Below are 22,417 nucleotides of genomic sequence, written 5' to 3' on the forward strand. Positions count from 1 at the left end.
CGTGCCACATGCACTTAATCCACTGCGCCACCACCCGACTCCCTAGGTCCCAATTTCAATCCCTAGCATATCCATAAGCCAGAGCAGAGCAGTTCTCTGGCAAAAGAAAAAAAAAAAACTTTATATAACAGCTCCTATTTTGTGATCTGGGAGGTGGTGCAATGGATAAGGCCTTGGACTCTCAAGCATGAGATCCTGAGTTTGATCCCAAGCTACGCATGTACCAGAGTAATGCCCTGGTTCTCTATCTCAATAAATCAGAGGGGCAGACGGTGGCACAAGCCCTTGCAACCATATGCAGGGGAGAAGCTTCCCAAGCAGTAGAGCAGGGCTGCAGGTCTCTAGGTTTTTGTGCACGGTAATCATGTACTTTTTTTTTTTTTCACCAGTGTACTGTGCAGCTCTGGTTTATGGTGGTTCGAGGGATTGAATTTAGGACATTGGGCTTGGGGCTTTCCCCCTGCAAGTAGGGGACCGGGGGTTTGAACCTGGGTCCTTGTACATTGTAACATGCACTCAACCAGGTGCTCCAACACCTGGCTCCCAGGTATCTCTCTCTCTTTCGACTCCCAATTGTTCTCTTTTTATTTTATTTATTTATTTATTTGAAAGAAAGGAGGAGAGAGGGAAAGAACCAGACATCACTCTAGTACATGTGCTGCCGGGGATTGAACTCGGGACTGCATGTTTGAGAGTCCAATGCCTTATCCACTGTGCCACCTCTTGGACCACCTCCCAATTCCTCTCAATTTCTCTCTGTCCTATCTAGTAAGAAAGAGAAGGGCTGGGAGTTGGGTGGTAGCAGCGGGTTAAGCGTATGTGGTGCTAAGCGCAAGGACAGCGTAAGCATCCTGGTTTGAGCCCCTGGCTCCCCACCTGCAGGGGAGTCGCTTCACAAGCGGTGAAGCAGGTCTGCAGGTGTCTATCTTTCTCTCCCCCTCTCTGTCTTCCCCTCCTCTCCATTTCTCTCTGTCCTATCCAACAATGACGACATCAATAACTACAACAATAACTACAACAACAATAGAAAACAAGGGCAACAAAAGGGAAAACAAATAAAATAATAATAATAATTTTAAAAAAAAGAAGGGCTGGGGAAACAATGGGGGATGGGGGCCAGAGAGAATATAACATAATGGTTATACAAAGAGATTCTCATGACTGAGGCTCCAAGGCTCCATAGTCCCAGCTTCAGTCTCCACACCACCACAAGCCAGAGCTGAGCTTTAAAAAAAATTATATACATGCAGTGGATATAACATTGGACTCTCAAGTATGAGGTCTCACCCAAGTTCAGTCCCTGGCAGGGCATGTACCAGAGTGACATCTGGTTCTTTTCTCCAATTATCTTCTTCATGAATAAATAAAATCTTAAAAATTTTTTTTATTATTTTATTTATTGGATAGAGACAGATAAATTTAGAGGGGAAGGGAGATAGAGATAGGAAGAGAGAGACCCTTACAGCCCTGCTTCACCACTTGTAAAGCTTTCCACCTGTATATGGGGGCCTGGGATTTGAACCTGGATCCTTGCTCATTGTAACATGTGCATTCAGCCAGGTATGCCACTGCCTAGCCACTAAAGTCTTTAATATATATATATTCCCTAAGACACTGTGACTGGGGTGAGTTTAGCAGGTAGGGTACTGAATTTTCGTATATGAGGCTCTGTGTTTGATCCCCAGTGCCATATATATTAGAGTGGTACTCTGGCGTCTCCCCCCCCCACTCCATTTCAAATTTCCTTTTTAAATATATTTTTGAAAATATATTTTTCTATATATTCTTATTGGCTAGAGACAGAAAAATTAAGAGGGAGGAGAAGATAGAGGCGAGAGAGACCTCTCTCTCTGCAGCAATGCTTCACTGTTTGTAAAGCTTTCCCCTGCAGGTGGGGAGCTTGAACTCAGGTCCTCGCACATTATAATAGGTACTCAAGTAAGTGTGCTACTGCCTGGCCCCAAATACACTCTTTCCTCCCTACTTTCCTCCCTTCCTTTCTTTCATTCTTCCTATTCTTCCTTTCATTTAAATTTCCTATTTTAAATTTACATATAATTTTAAATTAAATGTAAATTTAATTAAATTAATTAATTTAAATTAAATTAAAATTTAAATGTCCTATTTTAAATTTCCTATTCTTTTCTTTCTTTTAAATGGGGGTACCATTTTTATTTGTGATTAATAGTGGGTTACAGTATTTAAGATTCTAGTGTATATATAGTTCCACGATACATCATATTTATTTATGAATAAGTTTGCTGGCAGTAAGGAAAGAACAAAATCTCTGAATCTGCTAGGAGATGCTGTTATGAGGGAAGAGTTGGGGGTGAGAGACATTAGAATAAGAGTCCTAAAATAGGATAGCAGCTTTGTAGACCTGAAATAATCCCTTTGATGACTTATACTGACCAGTAACTTGATCCCTGTGCTAAATAAACACAGACTGGCTGAATTCAGCTTTTGTCCTGAAGCAGGGCAAGACTACTAAATATAATTGATTCATGTGCCAATGACAATTGTGGGTTAACTTAACAGGCTGCAAGACCATCTTAGTGAAGAAAAGCACAGGCTCGAAAACCATGCAGCCTAGGTTCAAATCGCAGCTCCGGGTCAGCAAAAAAGCTCAACTAGACAGTGTTTGCCATGCTTGAAAACCTAGTTAAAGCCCAGCCCCTACTGCACTGGAGGAAGCTTTGGTGCAGTGATGTCTCTGTCTCTGAAAAAGTGCAGATTGGTAAAATCCAAGTCATGACAATAAATAGATGCCCAGGAAGGAGAGATAGCATAATGGTTATGCAAAGAGATTCTTATGCCTGAGACTCCAAAGTTCCAGGTTCAATCCCCCACACCACCATGAACCAGAGCTGAGCAGTGCTCTAATAAAAAATAAACAAACATATATAACCAGCACCATCACTAACCAGTTGAGTAACTGAGCTAGTATTCCTTCTCCTTGAGATTCATCTTTAGTCTATATATTGGAACCTCTAATTGTAACTCCCTCAAACAATTGTCGTGAGCTTTGCATGCATTCATGGATAGAATGTGTAAAGCCGCGCTGGACATATATATTACCTTTTGGTATAATTAACTTTTACGTATTGCCAACAATTACTATGCTGGCTTCACCAAATCTACACAGTGAGCCCCGCTCCACTGTTTCTTCTCCCAGCTCCACCTTCCCTGCTCCCATTTCTGGTCACCCTTTCCTGAAGACATTCCCAGGAAGACTTCCAAGGCTCGGCATTGTCCCAGGCAAGCAGTAAGGATCAGTCACCACTTGGGGGCAGCAGTGCGCCGCGCACTGTGGGACGCGTAGTTTCACTGGTGGTTGGCTCGGCAGTGGCGCCAGCCTAGTATATGAACTACATCTCCCAGAAAGCACAGTTGAGGGCGCGGATCCTGTTTCCTCCCTCCTGGGGCGGGGAAGTTGTAGCTTAAGGGGATCTGGACCCAAACCCTCCTCCCGCCATAGGCGGTAGCCTTGACGGAAGCTTGTATCCCACCCTGCCTGGGTCTCTATAGAGTGGTCTGCAACCCTCTTGTTTCCGTATTCCCACTTAAAACACATTTTTTTTTTTTTTAAATCAGCTCTGGCATATGGTGGTGCAGGGGATTGAATCTAAAACTTTGGAACCTCAGGCATGAGAGTCTCATTGCATAACCATTATGCTATCTACCCCCACCCTTATTGCTGAGACTGTGCCTTTAATTTTTTTTTCTTTCTAGTTTATTTGTTTGTTTGTTTTTTGCCTCCAGGGTTATTGCTGGGGTTCGGTGCCTGCACTAAGAATCCACTGCTCCTGGAAGCTGTTTTTTTCCCTTTTGTTGCCCTGGTTGTTTTATCGATGTCGTTGTTGTTGGATAGGACAGAGAGTAATGGAGAGAGGAGGGGAAGACAGAGGCGGAGAGAAAGACACCTGCAGACCTGCTTCACCGCAGGTGGGGAGCCAGGGGCTGGAACCCAGGTTCTTGTGCATGGTGACATGTGCATTCACTGGGGACATGCCATCACCCCATCTACATAAATAGCAAAACACAGAAAATTACGAATCCTTACGCTGGTCTTTGCACTTTGCTCCACCTGCGCTTAACCTGCTGTGCTATCGCCTCACCCCCTCTCTTTCTAGTTTATTCAATACTACAGACATTGAGAGGGGAGGGAGAGATTAAAGGGAAACAGAAAGATACCCGCAGACCTGCTTCACCACTCATGAAGTGGAGCAGGGACTGGAACCCAGGTTCTTGTGCATGGTGACATGTGCATTCATTGGGGCATGCCATCACCCCATCTACATAAATATTAAAACACAGAAAATTACATCAGTGTTCCTGTGTGATGCTGAGGGCTCAAACCTGTGTCTTCATGGTGAAATGTGCCCTCTACTGGGTGAACTATCTCCTGGCCCCTGATTTGTGTTTTATTTATTCTTCTTCTCCCTCCCCAAACTCTACCCACCCCATCTCACCCCACCATTTTTGTGGGGATTGTTTGGTTTTTTGAAATATATACTATTTTATTTATTATTGGCTAGAGACAGAGAGAAATTGAGAGAGGAGGGAGAGACAGAAAGGGGGAGTAACAGAGAGATACCTGCAGCCCTGCTTCACCACTTGTGAAGCTTTCTCCTGCAGGTGGAGGCCAGGGGCTTGAACCTGTGTCCTTGTGCACTGTAATGTGTGCACTTAACCGGGTGCGCCACTGCCTGCCCCCCCCCCTTTTTTTTTTTTACCAGAGCACTGCTCAGTTCTGGCTTTTGGTGGTGCGGGGGATTGAACATGAGACTTTCTCTTTGCCTAACCATTATGCTATCTACTCCCATCCCCCGCCACTATTCTAAAACAACTTTCAGGCAACAAGTAATTTCATCTGGAACTGTTTCTAAATGTATCTCTAAAAAATAAGGTGTTTCTATCATACAGAATAAAATTTACAGATCCCAGGTTCAATCCCTACATTACCATATGCAGCACTTAGCAGCACTATAGTTAGAGAGAGAGAGAATGCACGCTGGATATTGACAATTTAGAGGTGCAATTGTCGTGCCAGCATTCAGCCCAGCGATAAACCAGTAGCAATAAAAAAAATAAAAAGTTGGTTTGCAGTGGCGATATAGGCCAGGAAGAGGACAACCAGTGACAAAAATATTTAGAGCTAGACAAGGTGAAGAGGTCACAGAGGCAGACATGAATGACAAAGACTGTAATTGGAAGTGACTGCTGAGAAACTCCAAGATCCAAACATATGACCACAAGCCTCACCTACCAGAAAAGGTAGGGCAGAAAGACGGAGAGCTCCTTGGAAAATGTTACCCCAGAACAGACGCCCAAAGACTAAGTAGACACAAAAACAGGGAGAATAAAGGGAAGACTATTCCAGGTAGAGGGCGGAGCCCAAGAAAACCCTTGGCAAAGGCCCAACCCTGTAGGGGCCAGAGAACTGAGCTGTTCTGCTTGGCAGGATGGGGTGTGGTGAGAAAGGAATCCAGACGAGTCATTCTCAAACATTTTGGCACCAGCTAGGCCCAGGTTCAGACCTGGTTCTGCCACCCTCTGTGACCTCGGGCAAGTGACCTTGCCTTCAAAGCTTTCATTTTCTTTCTTGTTAATTTCTTCCTCACTGACAAGACTGTGTGCCAGCTACCTGGCCTGGCCCCAACTACCCCTTAGGAAGCATAGCTTTGACTGTGGTTTTACCTGCTATAACCTTGTTGAGTTATTGTCACGTCAATTAATTACTGAAGAGTTATTATTATTATTCAATACTACAGATGGTAGAGTGGCAGTTGGTAGAGCACATCTGTTATAGTGTGCAAGGACCCAGATTCAAGGCCTAGTCCCCACCTGCAAGGGGGAAGCTTCACAAGTCATGAGGCAGTGCTGCAGGTGTCTCCCTTCCTTCTTGGTTACTCTGTACCTCTATTCAATTAGTGAATAATTATACTATAAAAAGGCGTTATCTTCTTTTTTTAAAAAAATTTTGTTTACATTTATTTATTTATTTATTTTCCCTTTTGTTGCCCAGGAGTTATCTTCTTAAAAAATAAAAAGAGTTTTGGCATGTTGCACCAAAGTAAAAGATTCTGGGGTGGGTGGGGAATACTGGTCCAAAAAGGATGACAGAGGACCTAGTGGGGGTTGTATTGTTATATGGAAAACTAGGAAATATTATGCACATACAAACTATTGTATTTACTGTCGAATGTAAAACATTAATTTCCCAATAAAGAAATTATAAATAAATAAATAAAAAGAGTTGGGAGTCGGGCAGTAGCACAGCGGGTTAAGCGCACAAGGCGACAAGCGCAAGGACTGGCGAAGGATCCCGGTTCAAGCCCCTGGCTCCCTACATGCAGGGGAGTTGCTTCACAGGTGGTGAAGCAGGTCTGCAGGTGTTTATCTTTATATATATATATATATATATATATATATATATATATATATATTCTTTTTTTTTTTTTTTAACCAGAGCACTGCTCAGCTCTGGCTTATAGGGGTGTGGGGGATTGAACCTGGGATTTGAGAGCCTCAGGCATGAAAGTCTCTTTGCATAACCATTATGCTATAGCTCCACTGGTATTTATCTTTCTGTCCCCCTGTCTTCCCTTCCTCTTTCCATTTCTCTCTGTCCTGACAATGACATCAATAACAACAACAATATAAACTAAACAACAATAAAAAAATAAGGGCAACAAAAGGGAAAATAAATATAAAAATTAATATATAAAAAATTAAAAGAAATAAAAAAATAAAGAGTTAATGCAGGGAGTCCAGCTGTAGCACAGCGGGTTAAGCACACGTGGCACAAAGTGCAAGGACCGGCATAAGGATCCTGGTTCAAGCCCCAGCTCCCTACCTGCAGGGGAGTCGCTTCACAGGCGGTGAAGCAGGTCTGCAGGTGTCTGTCTTTCTCTCCCCCCTCTGTCTTCCCCTCCTCTCTCCATTTCTCTCTGTCCTAGCCAACAATGACGACAACAATAATAACTACAGCAATAAAACAACAAAGGTAACAAAAGGGAATAAATAAATATATATTTATATATATATAAAAGAGTTAATGCATTAGGATAGTGGTTAAAGGTACAGGCTAGGAGGAGTTTAACCTGGAGTTACTTTATTAATTAATTTGTTTTTGCTTTTTAAAAATTTTTTATATTATTTATTTTCCCTTTTTTGCCCTTGTTTTTTTTAATTGTTGCAGTTATTGTTGTTATTGATGTCATCGTTGTTGGATAGGATAGAGAGAAATGGAGAGAGGAGGGGATGACAGTGAGGGGGAAAGAAAGACACCTGCAGACCTGCTTCACCGCTTGTGAAGCGACTCACCTGCAGGTGGGAGCCGGAGGCTTGAACCGGGATCCTTCCACCAGTCTTTGCACTTCGTGCCATGTGTGCTTAACCCACTGCGCTACCGCCCAACTCCCTATTTTTTTTTCATTTAAAAAATATTTACTTGGAGGCCAGGTAGTGGCACACCTGGTTAAGCAAACACACTATAGTGCATAAGGACCCAGGTTCAAGCCCCTGGTCCCTACCTGCAGGGGAAGGCTTCACAAGTGGTGAAGCAGGGCTGCAGATGTCTCTCTGGCTCTCTCCCTCTGTCTTCCCTCTCAATTTCTTTCTGTCTCTATCCAATAATGAAAATAAGTTTAAAAAATTTACTTATGGGGGTCGGGCGGTAGTGCAGCGGATTAAGCACACGGTGCAAAGCGCAAGGACTGGCAATAAGGATCCTGGTTCAAGCCTGTGGCTCCCTACCTGCAGGGGGGGTCGCTTCACAGGTGGTGAAGCAGGTCTGCAGGTGTCTGTCTTTCTCCCTCTCTGTCTCCTCTCCTCTCTCCATTTCTCTCTGTCCTATCCAACAATGATGACATCAGTAACAATAAAACAAGAGCAACAAAAAGGAATAAATAAATAAATAAAATTAAAAAAAGAAAAACGAATTCAGGGGCTGGTGGCACAACTGGTAGAACATACATATTAGTATGTGCAAGGACCCTGCAGGGTAGGTGGGAAGCTTCATGGGCAGTGAAGCAGTGCTGCAGCTATCTTTCTTTCCCCCCTCCCTCCATCTCACGCTTCTTTCTGTCTCTATCCAATAAACAAATAAATGGAACAAAAACAAATTCAGGGCTTTGGAGAGAGTCTAATACTTTATGCCGGAAGCTTTGAAGTTTCAGGTTCAGTGCCTCAGGCATGAAAGTCTCTTGCATAAACTTTATGCTATCTCCCCAGCTCTGTCTTCCTCTCTCTCTCTCCTTTCCTTCTTGACTTCTGTCTCTACCCAATAGTAAATAAATGTTTTTTTTTTTTTTTTTAAGAGAGAGAAAGGCAGAGAGACAGCACTCAAGCTTTCTTTTTTCTTTTCTTTTGCCTCCAGGGTTATCTCCTTGGTGCTCAGTAAGTAACAGTACTACAATTCCACTGCTCCTGGTGGTCACTTTTCCCATTTTATTTGATAGGACAGAGAGAAATTGAGAGGGGTGTAAAGACAGGGAGAAAGACAACTGCAAAAGGGTCCCCTCTGCAGGTGGGGAGGGCGGTGGCTTGAATCTGGGTCCTTGCACTTAGTTCTATTTGTGCTTAACCGGATGCACCACCGCCTGCTTTCCCCCAAAGCTTTCTTCAATAAAGTGGGGCCAGACTGGAATCTGCCTTAGGCACATTTCAATGAAACTTAAAAAACAAACTATCTAATTTGATAGGACAAAGAGAAATTGAAAGGGAAAGGGGAGAGAGGGGGAGAGACACCTACAGCACTGCTTCACTTTTCCTGAAGCTTCCTCCCTGCAAGTCGGGACTAGGTGTTGAACCCAGGCCTTCCGTGCACACCACAGCCTGGACCCCTCATGCACATTTCAAAGCAGTGCACAACTCAAGTGAGCTTTCTCACTGGGCCTCTTTCTTAGTTTCCACCTGCCCACCCTTCCTTCCCTCCCTGTCTCTCTCCCTTCTTTTCTTTCTGTGAAAGAGGAGGGAGAGCGGCCAGAGCTGGGGCTCTGGCAGGAGGTGGTGCTGGGGGCTGGACATGAAAAGTCGGCTCTCTGCCTTTTCCAGCAGATCCAAAACCGCCTAGTGGCCGGGTGGAGGCTGGTTTCGGGTAACCTAGCACTGCAGCACTAGGGGGTAACTTTGGGCACTGTGACTTCCTGGTCACTCGGGTCTTCACATTCGGGTGCCTCCGCCCCACAGGAAGGGCGGAGGGTGGAAAGACTCAGACCCAATGAATCAAGGTCTAGCTGGAAGCCGCGGGCCTGACTCATGCCCTTGGAGTGGCGGGTGGGCGCGCAGGCGCGGGTTCGAAGCCGGCTCTAGGACCGCGCGGAGCTTCCCCGGGGCCGCCTGAGTCACCGCCCCGCCCTGCCGAGCCGGATGCGGCCAGAGGCCCCAGAGCAGCCGAGCAGCGGACCCCGCGGACGAGTAGGTGAGGCGGCCAGCGCCCGGCCGGGGCGCCCCCCGAAGCCCGTAATCGCAGCTCCCAGGCCCAGCCGGACCCTAAAGTCCGTGTCTGGGGCTCCCCTAATTCCTTGATGTTAAGATCCAACCCGCGGGCTTCTCTGGCTCCCGTTACCCCACCCCGAGGCCAACACCCTGCCTCTCGGGATCTAAATTAAAGGGTTCCCCATAAATTTTACCCTGGCGGGGGGAACCTCCAGAACCACGATCCGGGCTCCCAGTTGCAGGGTGCACCCCATTATTCTGGGCTCCAGAGCTCGCATTCACAAGTTTAGAGCCCACAGACCAGGAGAGCCAGACCTTCACGCCCACATTGTTAACTAAACCCTGTCGGGGTTGGGGGCTGGGGGTGAAGTGGGGGCCTCCCGGCCAGGTGTCCCCGACCCACCCGGGGACCCCTAAATCCAGTTTGAGACTTTAGAGCTCAGACTCAGCGCTCAGACACGTCAAGGATGTTTTACATCAGCTTGGGATCTCCATTTTGAGAACCCCTCTAGGCCAGACCACTACCTATATTTATATTTGTATTTATTATTGCCACCGGGGTTATCGCTGGGGCTCAGTGCTGGCACTATGAATCCACCGCTCCCGGTGGCCATTATTTTCTCCCCCACTCTCCCTTCTTCTACTTTATTGGACAGAACAGAGAGAAATTGAGAGGGAAGGGGGAGATAGAGGAGAAAGACACCTGCAGACTCATGAAGCGTCCCTCTTGCAGGTGGGGAGTAGGGGCTCCAACCTGGGTCCTTGTGCATGGAGATGAGTGTGCTTAACCAGGTGCACAACCGCTCAACCCCATACCTTAATTATTATTGTTACTATTATTATTAACCAGAGCACTGCCCAGCTCCTGATCCTTATGGTGGTGCTGAGGATTGAACCTGATACTTAAGTGCTTCAGACTTTAAAGTCTTTTGCATAATAATTATGCTATCTTCTTAGCTCTGATTTTATTTCACTTTATTTTACCAGAGTACTGCTCAGCTCTGGCTTATGATGGTGCTGGGGATTGAACCTGAGAGACCTCGGAGCCTCAGGCATAAAAGTCTTTTGGCATAACCACGATCTCCCCAGCCACCAAGACCACCACCTTTAATAATGCCTGCTCGTAGACTCAATCAGGGTTTCTCAAATTTGACGGGACACTGTAGATGCAGAGGGTTTAAGGTTTTTTTTTTTTTTTTTGGCATTTTCTTTATTGGATAGAGACAGCTAGAAATCGAGAGGGGAGGGGAAGACAGAGAAACCTGCAGACGTGCTTCACTATTTGCAAAGCTTCCCCCCTGCAGGTGGGGACTGGGGTTTCCAACCCGCGTAACGTGTGCGCTAACCAGGTGCGCCACCACCCGGGCCCGCAGAGGGGCTTAAAACGTGATACCAGTCCCACTTGCACCTGTCCAGGCCCTAATCCTCAGAAGCCCAGGACCCATCTACCCCCAGTGGTCGGTTCCTGCCTGGATGCCTGACGTGACCTCCACCCACCCACCCCACGCCCCCCGGCCTGCGTCCAGCTGTCAGCAATGCAGATTCCTGAGGGTGGGCTCCGGGGGGAGGCGGCCACCTGACCCCTGTCCCCTCCACCCCCGCAGGAATCTCGAGTCGCGGTCATGTTCCTGGTGAACTCCTTCTTGAAGGGCGGCGGCGGCGGCGGCGGGGGCGGGGGCGGCGGCCTGGGCAATGTGCTGGGAGGCCTCCTGAGCGGGGCGGGGGGCGGCGGGGCGGCGGGCGGCGGCGGCGCGGGCCTGGGCAATGTCCTCGGAGGCCTGATCGGAAGCGGCGGGGCAGGCGGCGGCGGCAGTGCTGGTGGCGGCGGAACAGCCATGCGCTTCCTGGGCGGGGTCATCAACGCCATCAGGTGAGCGGGCCTGGGGTCTTGGGGGGGGGGGGGCGAGGCAGAGGCTGGTCGTGCAAAGCTAGAATGGGGTAACTCAGGAGGCCAGCCTGGAGGGGGCGGGCTGCCATGTGGCCCAGGCCAGCTCCTGAGCAAGGGGCTTGACAGGGACCTGATGTGGCCGTTGGGACCCGATTGGGTTTGGGGAGATGGGGGGGGGGGTCAGTGGTGCCGGCCGTGGCGTGCTGCCAGTTGCCTGGAGACGGTCGGTTGAGAGGGGGGTGCCCGAGAGGCTGGGGGCCCCTTCATGGGCGCTAAGCTGGCCAAGTGGGTGCGGCCTGGCCATCCCAGTGCGCCCATGAGCAGGTGGGCCCCCGAAGGGCTGATGGCCTGATGGGGTGGCAGGGGGACCTTAAATGAGCTGGACCTGGCCCGGTGAAGCAGAAAAATGTCCCAGAGGAAGGGGTTAGGCTGTTGGATGAGCCCAGAGGTCACCCCTGACCACGAGCCGTGATCCCTCAAAGAGGCGGGCTGCAAGGTGCCGGGTGGGGTGCTGGACTGTTGGACTCTGGGCTGCGTGTGGTCCCCGAGAAGCCAGGAGGGAGCCCTGAAAAGGGCGGGGGGGGGGGGGGTGTTGAGGAAGGTCACTTGGGTAGGTGACACTGGCAGGGGTGGAGCCCGAGGTGGGTTTCTTTAGGCGGGAAAGATAGAAACAGGTGAGGGCAGAGGGAATAGGCAGAGTTGGTCAGGATGGCGGCAGGGTTGGGGGCTTGGAGTGGAAATGTGGGCTTCCCTGCACCAACCCCGCCCCTTTCCCTCTGCAGTGAGGCGGCTGCACAGTACAACCCGGAGCCCCCTGTAAGTGGCCCACCCCCCAGACCTCTCTTCTCACACACTCCCAGTCCGTTCTCATCACCTGTCATTCTCCATCTGGAGAAACCCCATCCCATAGCCCTCATGAAGTTGCTATCCATTAAGTGTCTCCCCTGTGGTGTCCTCAGACTTGGCCATCGGCCTTATGTCAGAGCCTTTCTCCCATTTTGCTGATCACCCCTCATTCCTTGGACCACCCAGCCCCATCTTATTGTCCCACCTGGAGCTGTCCTGGCCAAGGCACCCCACCCCTCCCTGCTCTGAGACCTTCTCCCTCTGCAGCCCCCACGCACTCACTACTCCAACGTAGAGGCCAATGAGAGTGAGGAGGTGCGTCAGTTTCGGAAGCTGTTTGCCCAGCTGGCTGGAGACGTAAGTAACTTGGGGGCCGTGCCCTTCCACACACTCAACCTTCGCAATCCCAAAGTTTCAGTCCTCCTTCATGACAAAACTATTTATGTATTTATTATTGTCATTGCCAGTGCTGCATTCCTCCCAGATGACTTTTTTTTTTTTTTGCCTCCAGGGTTATTGCTGGGGCTCGGTGCCTGCACCATAAATCCACTGCTTCTGGAAGCCATTTTTTTCCCCTTTTGTTGCCCTTATTGTTTTATCGTTGTGGTTATTATTATTGTTGTTGTTATTAATGTCACTGTTGTTGGCTATGACAGAGAGAAATGGAGAGAGGAAGGGAAGACAGAGGGGGAGAGAGAGAGAGAGACACCTGCAGACCTGCTTCACCATTTGTGAAGCGACCCTCCTGCAGGTGGGGAGCTAGAGGCTGGAACTGGGATACTTAGGCCAGTCCTTGTGCTTTGTGCCATGTGTGTTTAACCCACTGCGCTACCTCCTGAAGCCCTCCCGGATGACTTTTTCAGAGACAGAAAAGCAGAGAGGCAGTGAAAGAGACCATAGCACTGGAGCTTTTAATACAGTGGGCGCTGGGTTTGAATCCAAGTCTCACACATGGCAAAGCAGTACACTATCCAGGTAGCTATTTTGCTGACCCTTTAAGTGTCCTTGACCTGCCCCAAACTTCTTCCTGCAGGACATGGAGGTCAGTGCCACAGAACTCATGAATATTCTCAACAAGATCGTGACTCGACGTGAGTAGCCAGGCTCAACACACGGAACAGTTTTTAAGGCATGGGGGCTGGTGTGCTGTGACCTCTGGCCTCTGGCCTTTAACCTGTCTCCCCACAGACCCTGATCTCAAGACTGACGGTTTTGGCATTGATACGTGCCGCAGCATGGTAGCAGTCATGGATGTATCCTTGATGACAGTGTGGGGAGGCCTTTGGTTAAAAGGAAGTTTTCTGAGAGCATGATTGGAACAGTCCGGGTGTAATTTTCATATGCACAGACTTAAATTGGCCAAACCTTTACAGCCATCCTATTAGCCATAATTATATAAGCTTTTAAATAAATAACTTTTAAAATATTTATTTATTTAGTTTAGATAGACAGAAATGGGGGGGCCCAGGTGATGGTATGCCTGGGTAAGTGCATGTTACAATGCACAAGGACCCAGATTCAAGCCTCTGTCTCCACCTGCAAGGGGAAAGCTTTACAAGTGGTGAAGCACTGATGCAGGTATCTCTCTGTTTCTTCCTTTCTATCCCCTTTCTCTCTCAATTTCTTTCTGGCCTATCAAATAAACAGTATACTATTCAAGTGAGCTATTTTGTTGTTCCATTTAAATTTTTTTTTAATTTATTAATGACTTTTTTTTTTTTTTTTTTTTTTTTAACCAGAGCACTTGCTCTGGTTTATGGTAGTCTGGGGATTGAACCTGGGACTTTGAAGCCTTAGGCATGAGCATCTCTTTGTATAACCATTATGCTATCTACCCCTGCCCTTATTTTATTTCTTTTTATTTTTTAAATTTTTTAATATTTATTTATTTTCCCTTTTGTTGCCCTTGTTTTTTTTTTATTGTTGTAGTTATTATTGTTGTTATTGATGATGACACTGTTAGATAAGACAGAGAGAAATGGTGAGGAGGGAATGACAGAGGGGGAGAGAAAGACACCTACAGACCTGATTTACCGCCTGTGAAGCGACCCTTCTACAGGTGGGGAGCCAGGGACTCAAATTGGGGCTTGAACCGGATCCTTAGTCCAGTCGTTGCGCTTCGCACCACGTGCACTTAACCCGCTGCTCTATCGCCTGACTCCCTTTTTTTTTAATATTTATTTTCCTTTTTGTTACTTTATTGTTGTAGTTATTGTTGTTATTGATGCCATCATTGTTGTTGCCTAGGACAGAGAAATGGAGAGAGACAAAAGGGAAAGACAGGGGGAGAGAAAGATAGACACCTACAGACCTGCTTCACCACCTGTGAAGCGACTCTCCTGCAGGTGGGGAGCTGGGGACTTGAATGGGATCTTTACTCCCGTCCTTGTGCTGCTCCACATGTGCTTAACCCATTGTGCTACTGCCCAACTCCCCTTATTTTATTTCTTATTGCCATCAGGATTATTGCTGGGGCTCGGGGACAGCACTGTGAATCTACTGCCATTTTTTTTTTCCTTCTAATTTTTATTAGATAAGATAGAGAGAAATTGAGAAAGGAGGGGAAGATAGAGAGAGGTAGAGAAAGATAGATACCTGAAGACTGGCTTCACCGCTTGTGAAGTGGACTCCTCTGAAGGTGGGGAGCTGGAGGCTCTAACCTAGGTTCTTGCAATTGGTAGTATACGTGCTTAATTGTGTGTGTCACTGCCTGGCCTCTGTTATTCCATTTTGAAGGTGAAGAAACTGAGGCTAAGAGGAAGGCAGTCATTTGTGTGAAGTTATAAATAAGAAATGATCTAGGGGCAGGGAGAAAATTGATACAATTTTGGTATAAATAAGAAGTAACAGTTTTGAACTTGAGAACTCAATTTTATAGCTGTTCTAGGTATGTCCACATTCATACAAAAATGTACACACACAGAGGGGCACAACCACATAGATGAAGAGTTGTGATGTGTTGTGGACAGGAACATGTCTAATTACACATAGACCAGTCATTGGTTGATCTTGGATATATGCACACTCGACACATCCTATGGTCGCATACTTGTGATGTGTATGGTTAAAGAATTCTGACTCTGGCTGGGGAGATAACATAATGTTTATGCAGAGACCTTTATGCCTGAAGCACCGAAGTTCTCAGATTCAATCCACAGCACCACCATAAAGCCAGACGTGTGCGGTGTTCTGGTGAAAGAAACGAAGGAAGATAATCCTAAATCTTCCCCCACTTCCAGGGGAAAGCTTCACAAATTGTGAAGCAGTGCTGCAGGTGTCTATCTTTATCCCTCTCTCTCTCCCATTCTTCCGTTTCTCTCTGTCTCCATACAATAAATAAATAAATAAATAAATAAATAAATAAATAATAAAACTTAAAAAAAAAATCCCAGTTGTGTCCCATGGCAAGATTATAGGGTCTCTGTGCCTCAGTTTGCCTTGCCTCTCTGTAAAATGGGGCGAACAGGTGGCACAGTGGATATAAAGCATTAGACTTTTAGGGGCCTAGGCAGTGGTGCACCGGGTTAAACACACATAGTATGAAGTGCAAGGATCCCAGTTTGAGCCTCCAGCTCCCCACCTGCAGGGTAGTCACTTTATAAGTGGTGAAACAGGTCTACAGTTGTCTTTCTCCCTCTCTGTTCCCCCTCCCTCAATTTCTCTCTATCCTATTCAATAGAATGGAAAAAAAAAATCGCCACCAGCAGCAGTGAATTCAGAGTGCAGGCACCAAGACCCAGAAATAACCCTGCGGGGGAGGGGGAGGCAGTGGCGCACCTAGTTGAACGCACACATTACAGTTGCACAAGGACCTAGGTTCAAGCTCCTGACCCCCACCTGCAGGGGGAAGCTTCATGAGTGGTGAAGCAGGGCTGCAGGTGTCTCTTTCTATCTCCCTCTTTATCTCCCCCTCCTTTATCTGTTTCTTGTCTCTACCCAATAAGTAAATAAACCAATAAATTAATAAAATTAAAAAAAAAAAAAGAAATAACCCTGGAAGCAACAGCAACAAAGCATTAGATTCTTAAGCATGAAGTCCAAAGTTTGACCCCTGGCATTACATATGCCAGAGTGATATTCTGGTTCCCTCTGTCTGGTTCCTCCTCTTTGTTATAAATAAATTCTTTTTTTTTTAAATGGGGGTGGGACAGGAAAATAGTTTAATGGTTGTGCAAAAATAATTAAAAAGTGTTTTTACTTTAATGAGAGTTATAAAGAGAAACTACACAGAGAGACCAAAGCACTGCTCAGCTCTGGCTTACCATGGTGCTGGCAATTGAGCCTGGAAACCTCAGGCATGGAAGTAATTTGCATTACCATTATGCTATCTCCCCAACCCACAAAAAGACTTTTTGGGTTTTTTTGTCTCCAGGGTTATTGCTGGGGCTCCGTGTCTGCATGCACCATGAATCCACTGCTCCTGGAAGCGATTTTCACTTGTGAAACAACCCCCCCTGCAGGTGGGGAGCTGGGAGCTCAAACCAGGATCTTTCAGCCTGCCCTTGCACTTTGCGCCATGTGTACTTAACCTGCTGCGATGCTGCCCTACCCCCCCCAAAAAAAAAAAAAAAAAACTTTAATATCTGATGATCTAAGGTCCCAGGTTTACTGCCATAAGCATAACAGTGCTTCAGTTGAAGAAAAAAAGTAACAACAAAAAAAAGGGTGAATAATAATGGTAAAATAGGAGTTACTGGAACCGCTTGTAAAAAGTTTAGCATGATGAGTAGCATGTATTATATTAAGTGCTCTGTATCTATTCGTTACTATCATGATCTTATTTGAATTTCCCAGTCCTGAATCTGAAATATCTTTGTTCTTGTTACTGTTAAGATTCACTTGAGAAGGGAGTCAGGCAGTAGCACAGCACGTTAAGCGCAGGTGGTACAAAGCGCAAGGACCCGCATAAGGCTCCTGGTTTGAGCCCCCGGCTCCCCACCTGCAGGGGAGTCGCTTCACAGGCAGTGAAGCAGGTCTGTAGGTGTCTATCTTTCTCTCCCCCTCTCTGTCTTCCCCTCCTCTCTCCATTTCTCTCTGTCCTATCCAACAACAGCGATGACATCAATAATAACTATAACAATAAAACAAGGGCAACAAAAGGGAATAAATAAATATTAAAAAAAAATCCCCTTGATAAGAGAGAGAGCCAGAGTATTTCTCTGAACGCACACAATGCCAGGAGCTGAGCTCAGGGTTTCATAATTAGCAGTCCTGTGTTTCACCACTGCTCCAACTTCCCACCTGCTAAATCTGTTTCTTTCTCTATGCCTGGGAATGATATGGTGGGACTGGTGTCTTCTAGATTTGGAGAGAAAAATTTTATTTTTGAGAATCTTAGCATACTCTGGCAGTGGCTAGACAGTTTGATAAAGCTTGACTGTTGTTATTATTTGAGAATTTATTAAATGCCAGACCCTGAGTTAAGGTTTGATTGAGTCTCATTCAATTATTTATTTATTTAATCACAGACCTTGTGTTTACCATCATCACTGCTAGGGATTATATTTGGGAATTCCTGCTTGAGAGTCCAACACTTTATCTACTGTGCCACCTCCCAGACTACCCTTTGGTTATGATTATGTTGGTTTTGTTTTTACCAAAGCACACTGCTCAGCTCTATGGTGATGGTGAGGATTGTGTTTGGGAGCTCAGAGCCTCAGCCATGAAAGTTGTTTGCATAGTCCCCTATGGTTATGTTTAAAGAGAGCCTGTTCCAGAGAATAAAACTAATGAAAGGGCTGGCACGATAGCTCATGAGCGCCTGAGAGGTGGCACACCTGGTAGAGCACATACATTACCATGCATAAGGACCCAGGTTCTAGTCCCTGGTCCCCACCTGCAGGGGAGAAGCTTCATGAGTATGAAGCAGTGCTACAGGTGTTTCTCTTTTTCTCTGTCCTATCTAATAAAGGAAGGAAGGAAGGAAGGAAGGGAAAATGTCCATCCTGAGCAGTGGATCTGTAGTGTCAGCTCCCAGCTCCAGCGATAACCCTGGCAACAAAAAGAAAGGAACAAAGGTAGGCAGTGGGCTAAGCGCACATGGCGCAGAGCGCAAGGACCAGCATAAGGATCTGGGTTCGAGGCCCCGGCTCCCCACCTGCAGGGGAGTCACTTTACAGGTGGTGAAGCAGGTTTGCAGGTGTCTGTCTTTCTCTCCTCTGTCTTCCCCTCCTCTCTCCATTTCTCTCTGTCCTATCCAACAATGACGACACCATCAATAACAATAATAACTACAACAAGAAAACAACAAGGGCAACAAAAGGGAATAAATAAATCAATAAATTTTTTTTAAAAAGGAAGGTAACCTAAACTATATCTAAACAAACAAAATGGAACCACACCCAGATGATATGACTAGAATGGGACAGGACCTGTTTTTGTTTGTTTTCTTTTAAATTATTTGTTAACACAAAAGAGAAGGAGAGAAAGATCATCATTCTCGCATATGAGATACTAGGAGTCAAATTCAGGACCTCCTGTTTGAAAGTCTGGCAGCCTACCTACTGCACCACCTTCCAGACCATGGGGCCTAGGTCTTTATTGTAGTTTCCTCTGCTTGGCTGTTACAAAGTACCAGGCACATGCTTTGGATTTAATCATGACAATGTCATACTATTTTTTTAAAGATTTTGTTTATTTTTTAATGAGAAAGATAGGAGAAGAGAGAGAAAAAACAGACATCACTCTGGCACATGTGCTGCCGGGGATTGAACTCAGGACCTCATGCTTGAGAACTCAATGCTTCATCCACTGTGCCACCTCCTGGACCACTATCATACTATTCTTAACACTCTTCCACCAGAGCGACACCACAGGCAAGCTGGGCTTTGAGGAATTCAAGTACTTGTGGGGAAACATCAAAAAGTGGCAGGTATGTGATGACTTCTGGAACTCCTAGCAGAAAACCCACAAGGCACGTGAATACCCCACAATGTTCAGCAGTACCCTCACTTCCCTGTTCCCACAGGCCATATACAAACAGTTCGATGCAGACTGTTCAGGAACCATCAACAGCAGAGAACTCCCAGGAGCCTTTGAGGCAGCAGGTGTGATTGGCAGGGCCGTGGTGGGACTGGAGGTGGGATTGGCGAGGTGGCTCCCATTGGACTAGCCAGAGCCTAAAATCCTAGGGCTGGGAGTGAGTTGGGCTACATGGTCCCCACATTTGAGAGACTGAGCAATTCTTAGGATTCCATCTGAATGAGCATCTCTACAACATGATCATCCGACGCTACTCAGATGAAGGAGGAAACATGGATTTTGACAACTTCATCAGTTGCCTAGTAAGGCTGGACGCCATGTTCCGTGAGTAACTTCATCAACACTCTTCCTGGTTTGGGATTTGTTCAATTTCCAGGGTGGCTTTTGCACCTGATCTTAATTAAGGTAGCAATACTAGAGTCATGGCCTTGACCAAGAGAGATAGCCCCGTTCCCTGCCCCTAGGACACTCACAGCTCAGTGGAGGAAAAGCAAGTCCCTAGCCAGAAAAGCAAGTCAGAGCGGGTACAGCTGTGACTTGAGGAACCTCAGCGGTAATAGAATCTCAGCTCTGAGGGGAAGCTCAGAGAAGATGGATTAGATTTGTGACTGGGGAAGCTTAGAGGGACTTTCAATTCTAGGGGTAACTTTACATATGCTGAGGGGTCAAGAAGGGCATCTTAGAGCAGGCAAAGTGAGGGATGAGACTAGAGAGACAAGAAGATGAACAACCCCAGTGAGAGAATGGGGAAAACTGTTGTAATGGGAACAACCTGTGAAAAGGCCTAGAAGAGAAAGAAGATGGTGCTTTGGGTGGAGAACAGTAGAAGGTTCTAGACAGATGGGGGACATGGTCAGGTGAGGGACATGGTCAGATCTGGCTTTAAGAAGGCGCTCCTGGGGGTCAGGCAGTAGCGTGGCAAGTTAAGCTCACATGGCACCAAGCATAAGGACCGTTATAAGGATCCCGGTTCGAGCCCCTGGCTCCCCACTTGTGGGGGTGGGGAGGATTGTCACTTCACAAGTGGTGAAGCAGGTCTGCAGGTGTCTATCTTTCTCTCCCTCTCTGTCTCCCCTCCTCTCTCAAATTCTGTCCTATCCAACAACATCAATGGCAACAATAACAGCAACGACAACAACAAGGGCAACAAAATGGAGAAAAATGGCCTCCACGAGCAGTGGATTCGTAGTGCAGGCACCAAGCCCTGGCAATAATCCTGGAGCAAAAAAAGAAAGCACTCCTTGGGCTGGGGAGATAGTGTAATGGTTCTGCTAATTCATGCCTGAGGCTCTGAGGTCCCAGGTTCAATCCCCAGCACTACTATAAGTCAGGGCTGAGCAGTGCCTTGGTCTCTCTCTGTATTTTTCTCTCTGGACCTTTCTTTCACTAAAAATAAAATTAAATAAATTTAAAAATATATAGAAGAACAAGATGCTCCTTACTGGAGGTGGCACAGTGGATAACAAGTTGGGCTCAAGCATGAGGTCTCAAGATAGATCCCTGGCATCACGTGTGTCAAAGTGATGCTGTGATTCTCTCTCTTTCTGTGCCTCCCCCCATACTAAGAAATCAATCTTTTAAGAAATAAATAAATCTTGAAAAGAACGGGCTAGGCGGTGGCATACCTGGTTGAGTGCACATGTTACCATGCATAAGGACCCAGGTTCAAAGCTCTGATCACCACCTGTAGGAGGGATGCTCCACACGTTGTGTCTCTCTTTCACCCTGTCTATATCCCCCTCCCCTCTTCATTTCTCTCTGTCCTATCAAATAAGTCATATATATATATGATGATCATTCTCTGGCAGACCAGGGAGACTACATCTTGCTTATGTGAAAAGATCTTCGTGTTTAATCATAGCTCAAAGATAAAAAAATAAAAAGGTCTTCATGTCTGAGATCCCAGGTCCAATCCCTAGGACCCCCATAAAAAGAAAACAAACAAAAAAACTCCCTTCAGCCTTTCCTTTCTTTTAGGTGCCTTCAAATCTCTAGACAAAGATGGCACCGGACAGATCCAGGTGAACATACAGGAGGTAAGAACTCCCTTCCAGGGAGGTGGGTGCCTAGCTAATGCCTCCCTTTGCACTGGTCTCACTCTATCTGTGTACTTGGGTTTTCCCCAATAATCCCTGGGGGAGAATAGTGAAGCAGCTTAGCTGGCCTTCACTCTCTGTGCCTTCTTCTCCTCAGTGGCTACAGCTGACTATGTATTCCTGAGTGGGAAGCTGGACCTGCCCTTTCATCGCCTCACGATTGGGAGTCGCCTTGGACCCTTCAGTCCCCTCTCCCAGGGCTGCACCTGTCTGCAGTTAATGTCTTCATGAGTCATGCTGACCCACAGGCCTTTCTGTTCGCCTGGGCCTTGGCACTGGCTTCTCACTTAACAGCCAGGGCCCAGCATGCCCTAGTTGCCCCAAGATACCCATGACTCTTAAGTCACCCTAACATGCCCTGTCCATGGACCACTCCCCTCCCCATCCCTACACCCACACACATATACACACACACAAGCCCAATTTCACTCCCGATTCATAAGTCTCTCTCATACACCTGTGCCAAACAAACCCAGTGATTGTTGCTTCCACGCCCCGAAGGCCCTTGCCTCAGTCCTGGAAGGATCACTGTAGTACCCACACACCCTGGCACACCCTTTCAAAGTCACCATGCAGGCAGCCAAACTCCAGGCCTTGGCAGGCCTGCATGCTCCAGTGCCTTTGTCTTTTGCTCCCAGCCTCTGAGGCCCTAGGAGGAAATAAATGCACCCCGGCTGCTGCTTTCTCTGATCTGCCTCCTGTTCTGACTCAGGCTCCCTCTGGAGCAGAGAGGGTCTGGGTCCTGGTGGTGGGCTTGGGATGGCTTTGTTTCCATGTTCAGCCTCAGGGCTGGCTCAGTGTAGCTAGTCTATTTCTTCATCCTGCTTCCCAGCTGAGCTGGAGACTCCTCACAGATACCATGGAAGCTCAGACTAACCTTGGCCTTCAGAAACCTGGGTGAGCTCTGCCTTTGCTGCAAGAGCTGGGCTGGTGGGTCTTAATGTCACCCTGGCTCTATCCTCCCAAAGCCATGTTTAGCCCTCTCATTTTCTGTCCTTGCTGTCCCTTCTGGTTGTCACAGACCATGTAAGGAGAGGGACTGCTCTCTCAGCATATAGAGCCCTTGTCCCACTTGAGAACACTACCCGAGGCCCTAAGGGTAGACCAGAGGAGCTACTCGGGCATCCCCAGACCCACTGCAGGGACTGAGGCAGCCTAAAAT

At 47.0% G+C, this 22,417-nt stretch overlaps 1 protein-coding gene and 1 long non-coding RNA gene across 2 annotated transcripts; both read left to right on the forward strand.

The window, feature by feature from the left end:
* The first annotated feature begins 9,158 nt into the window (after positions 1-9,158).
* CAPNS1 (calpain small subunit 1) lies at positions 9,159-21,945 on the forward strand. The gene is made up of 11 exons (XM_007536910.3): positions 9,159-9,427; positions 11,049-11,314; positions 12,115-12,148; positions 12,446-12,535; positions 13,212-13,269; positions 13,367-13,431; positions 18,981-19,049; positions 19,146-19,224; positions 19,367-19,483; positions 21,137-21,195; positions 21,353-21,945. The coding sequence occupies exons 2-11, from the start codon at positions 11,067-11,069 to the stop codon at positions 21,377-21,379; spliced, it is 846 nt and encodes a 281-aa protein (XP_007536972.1). The 5' UTR covers positions 9,159-9,427; positions 11,049-11,066; the 3' UTR covers positions 21,380-21,945.
* LOC132536801 (uncharacterized) lies at positions 13,438-18,167 on the forward strand. The gene is made up of 2 exons (XR_009548337.1): positions 13,438-13,756; positions 16,551-18,167. It is a non-coding gene; the product is annotated as an uncharacterized LOC132536801 (long non-coding RNA).
* Positions 21,946-22,417: the final 472 nt, after the last annotated feature.

The sequence above is a fragment of the Erinaceus europaeus genome, chromosome 2 (genome assembly GCF_950295315.1).
Source record: "Erinaceus europaeus chromosome 2, mEriEur2.1, whole genome shotgun sequence".
Classification (NCBI taxonomy): domain Eukaryota; kingdom Metazoa; phylum Chordata; class Mammalia; order Eulipotyphla; family Erinaceidae; genus Erinaceus; species Erinaceus europaeus.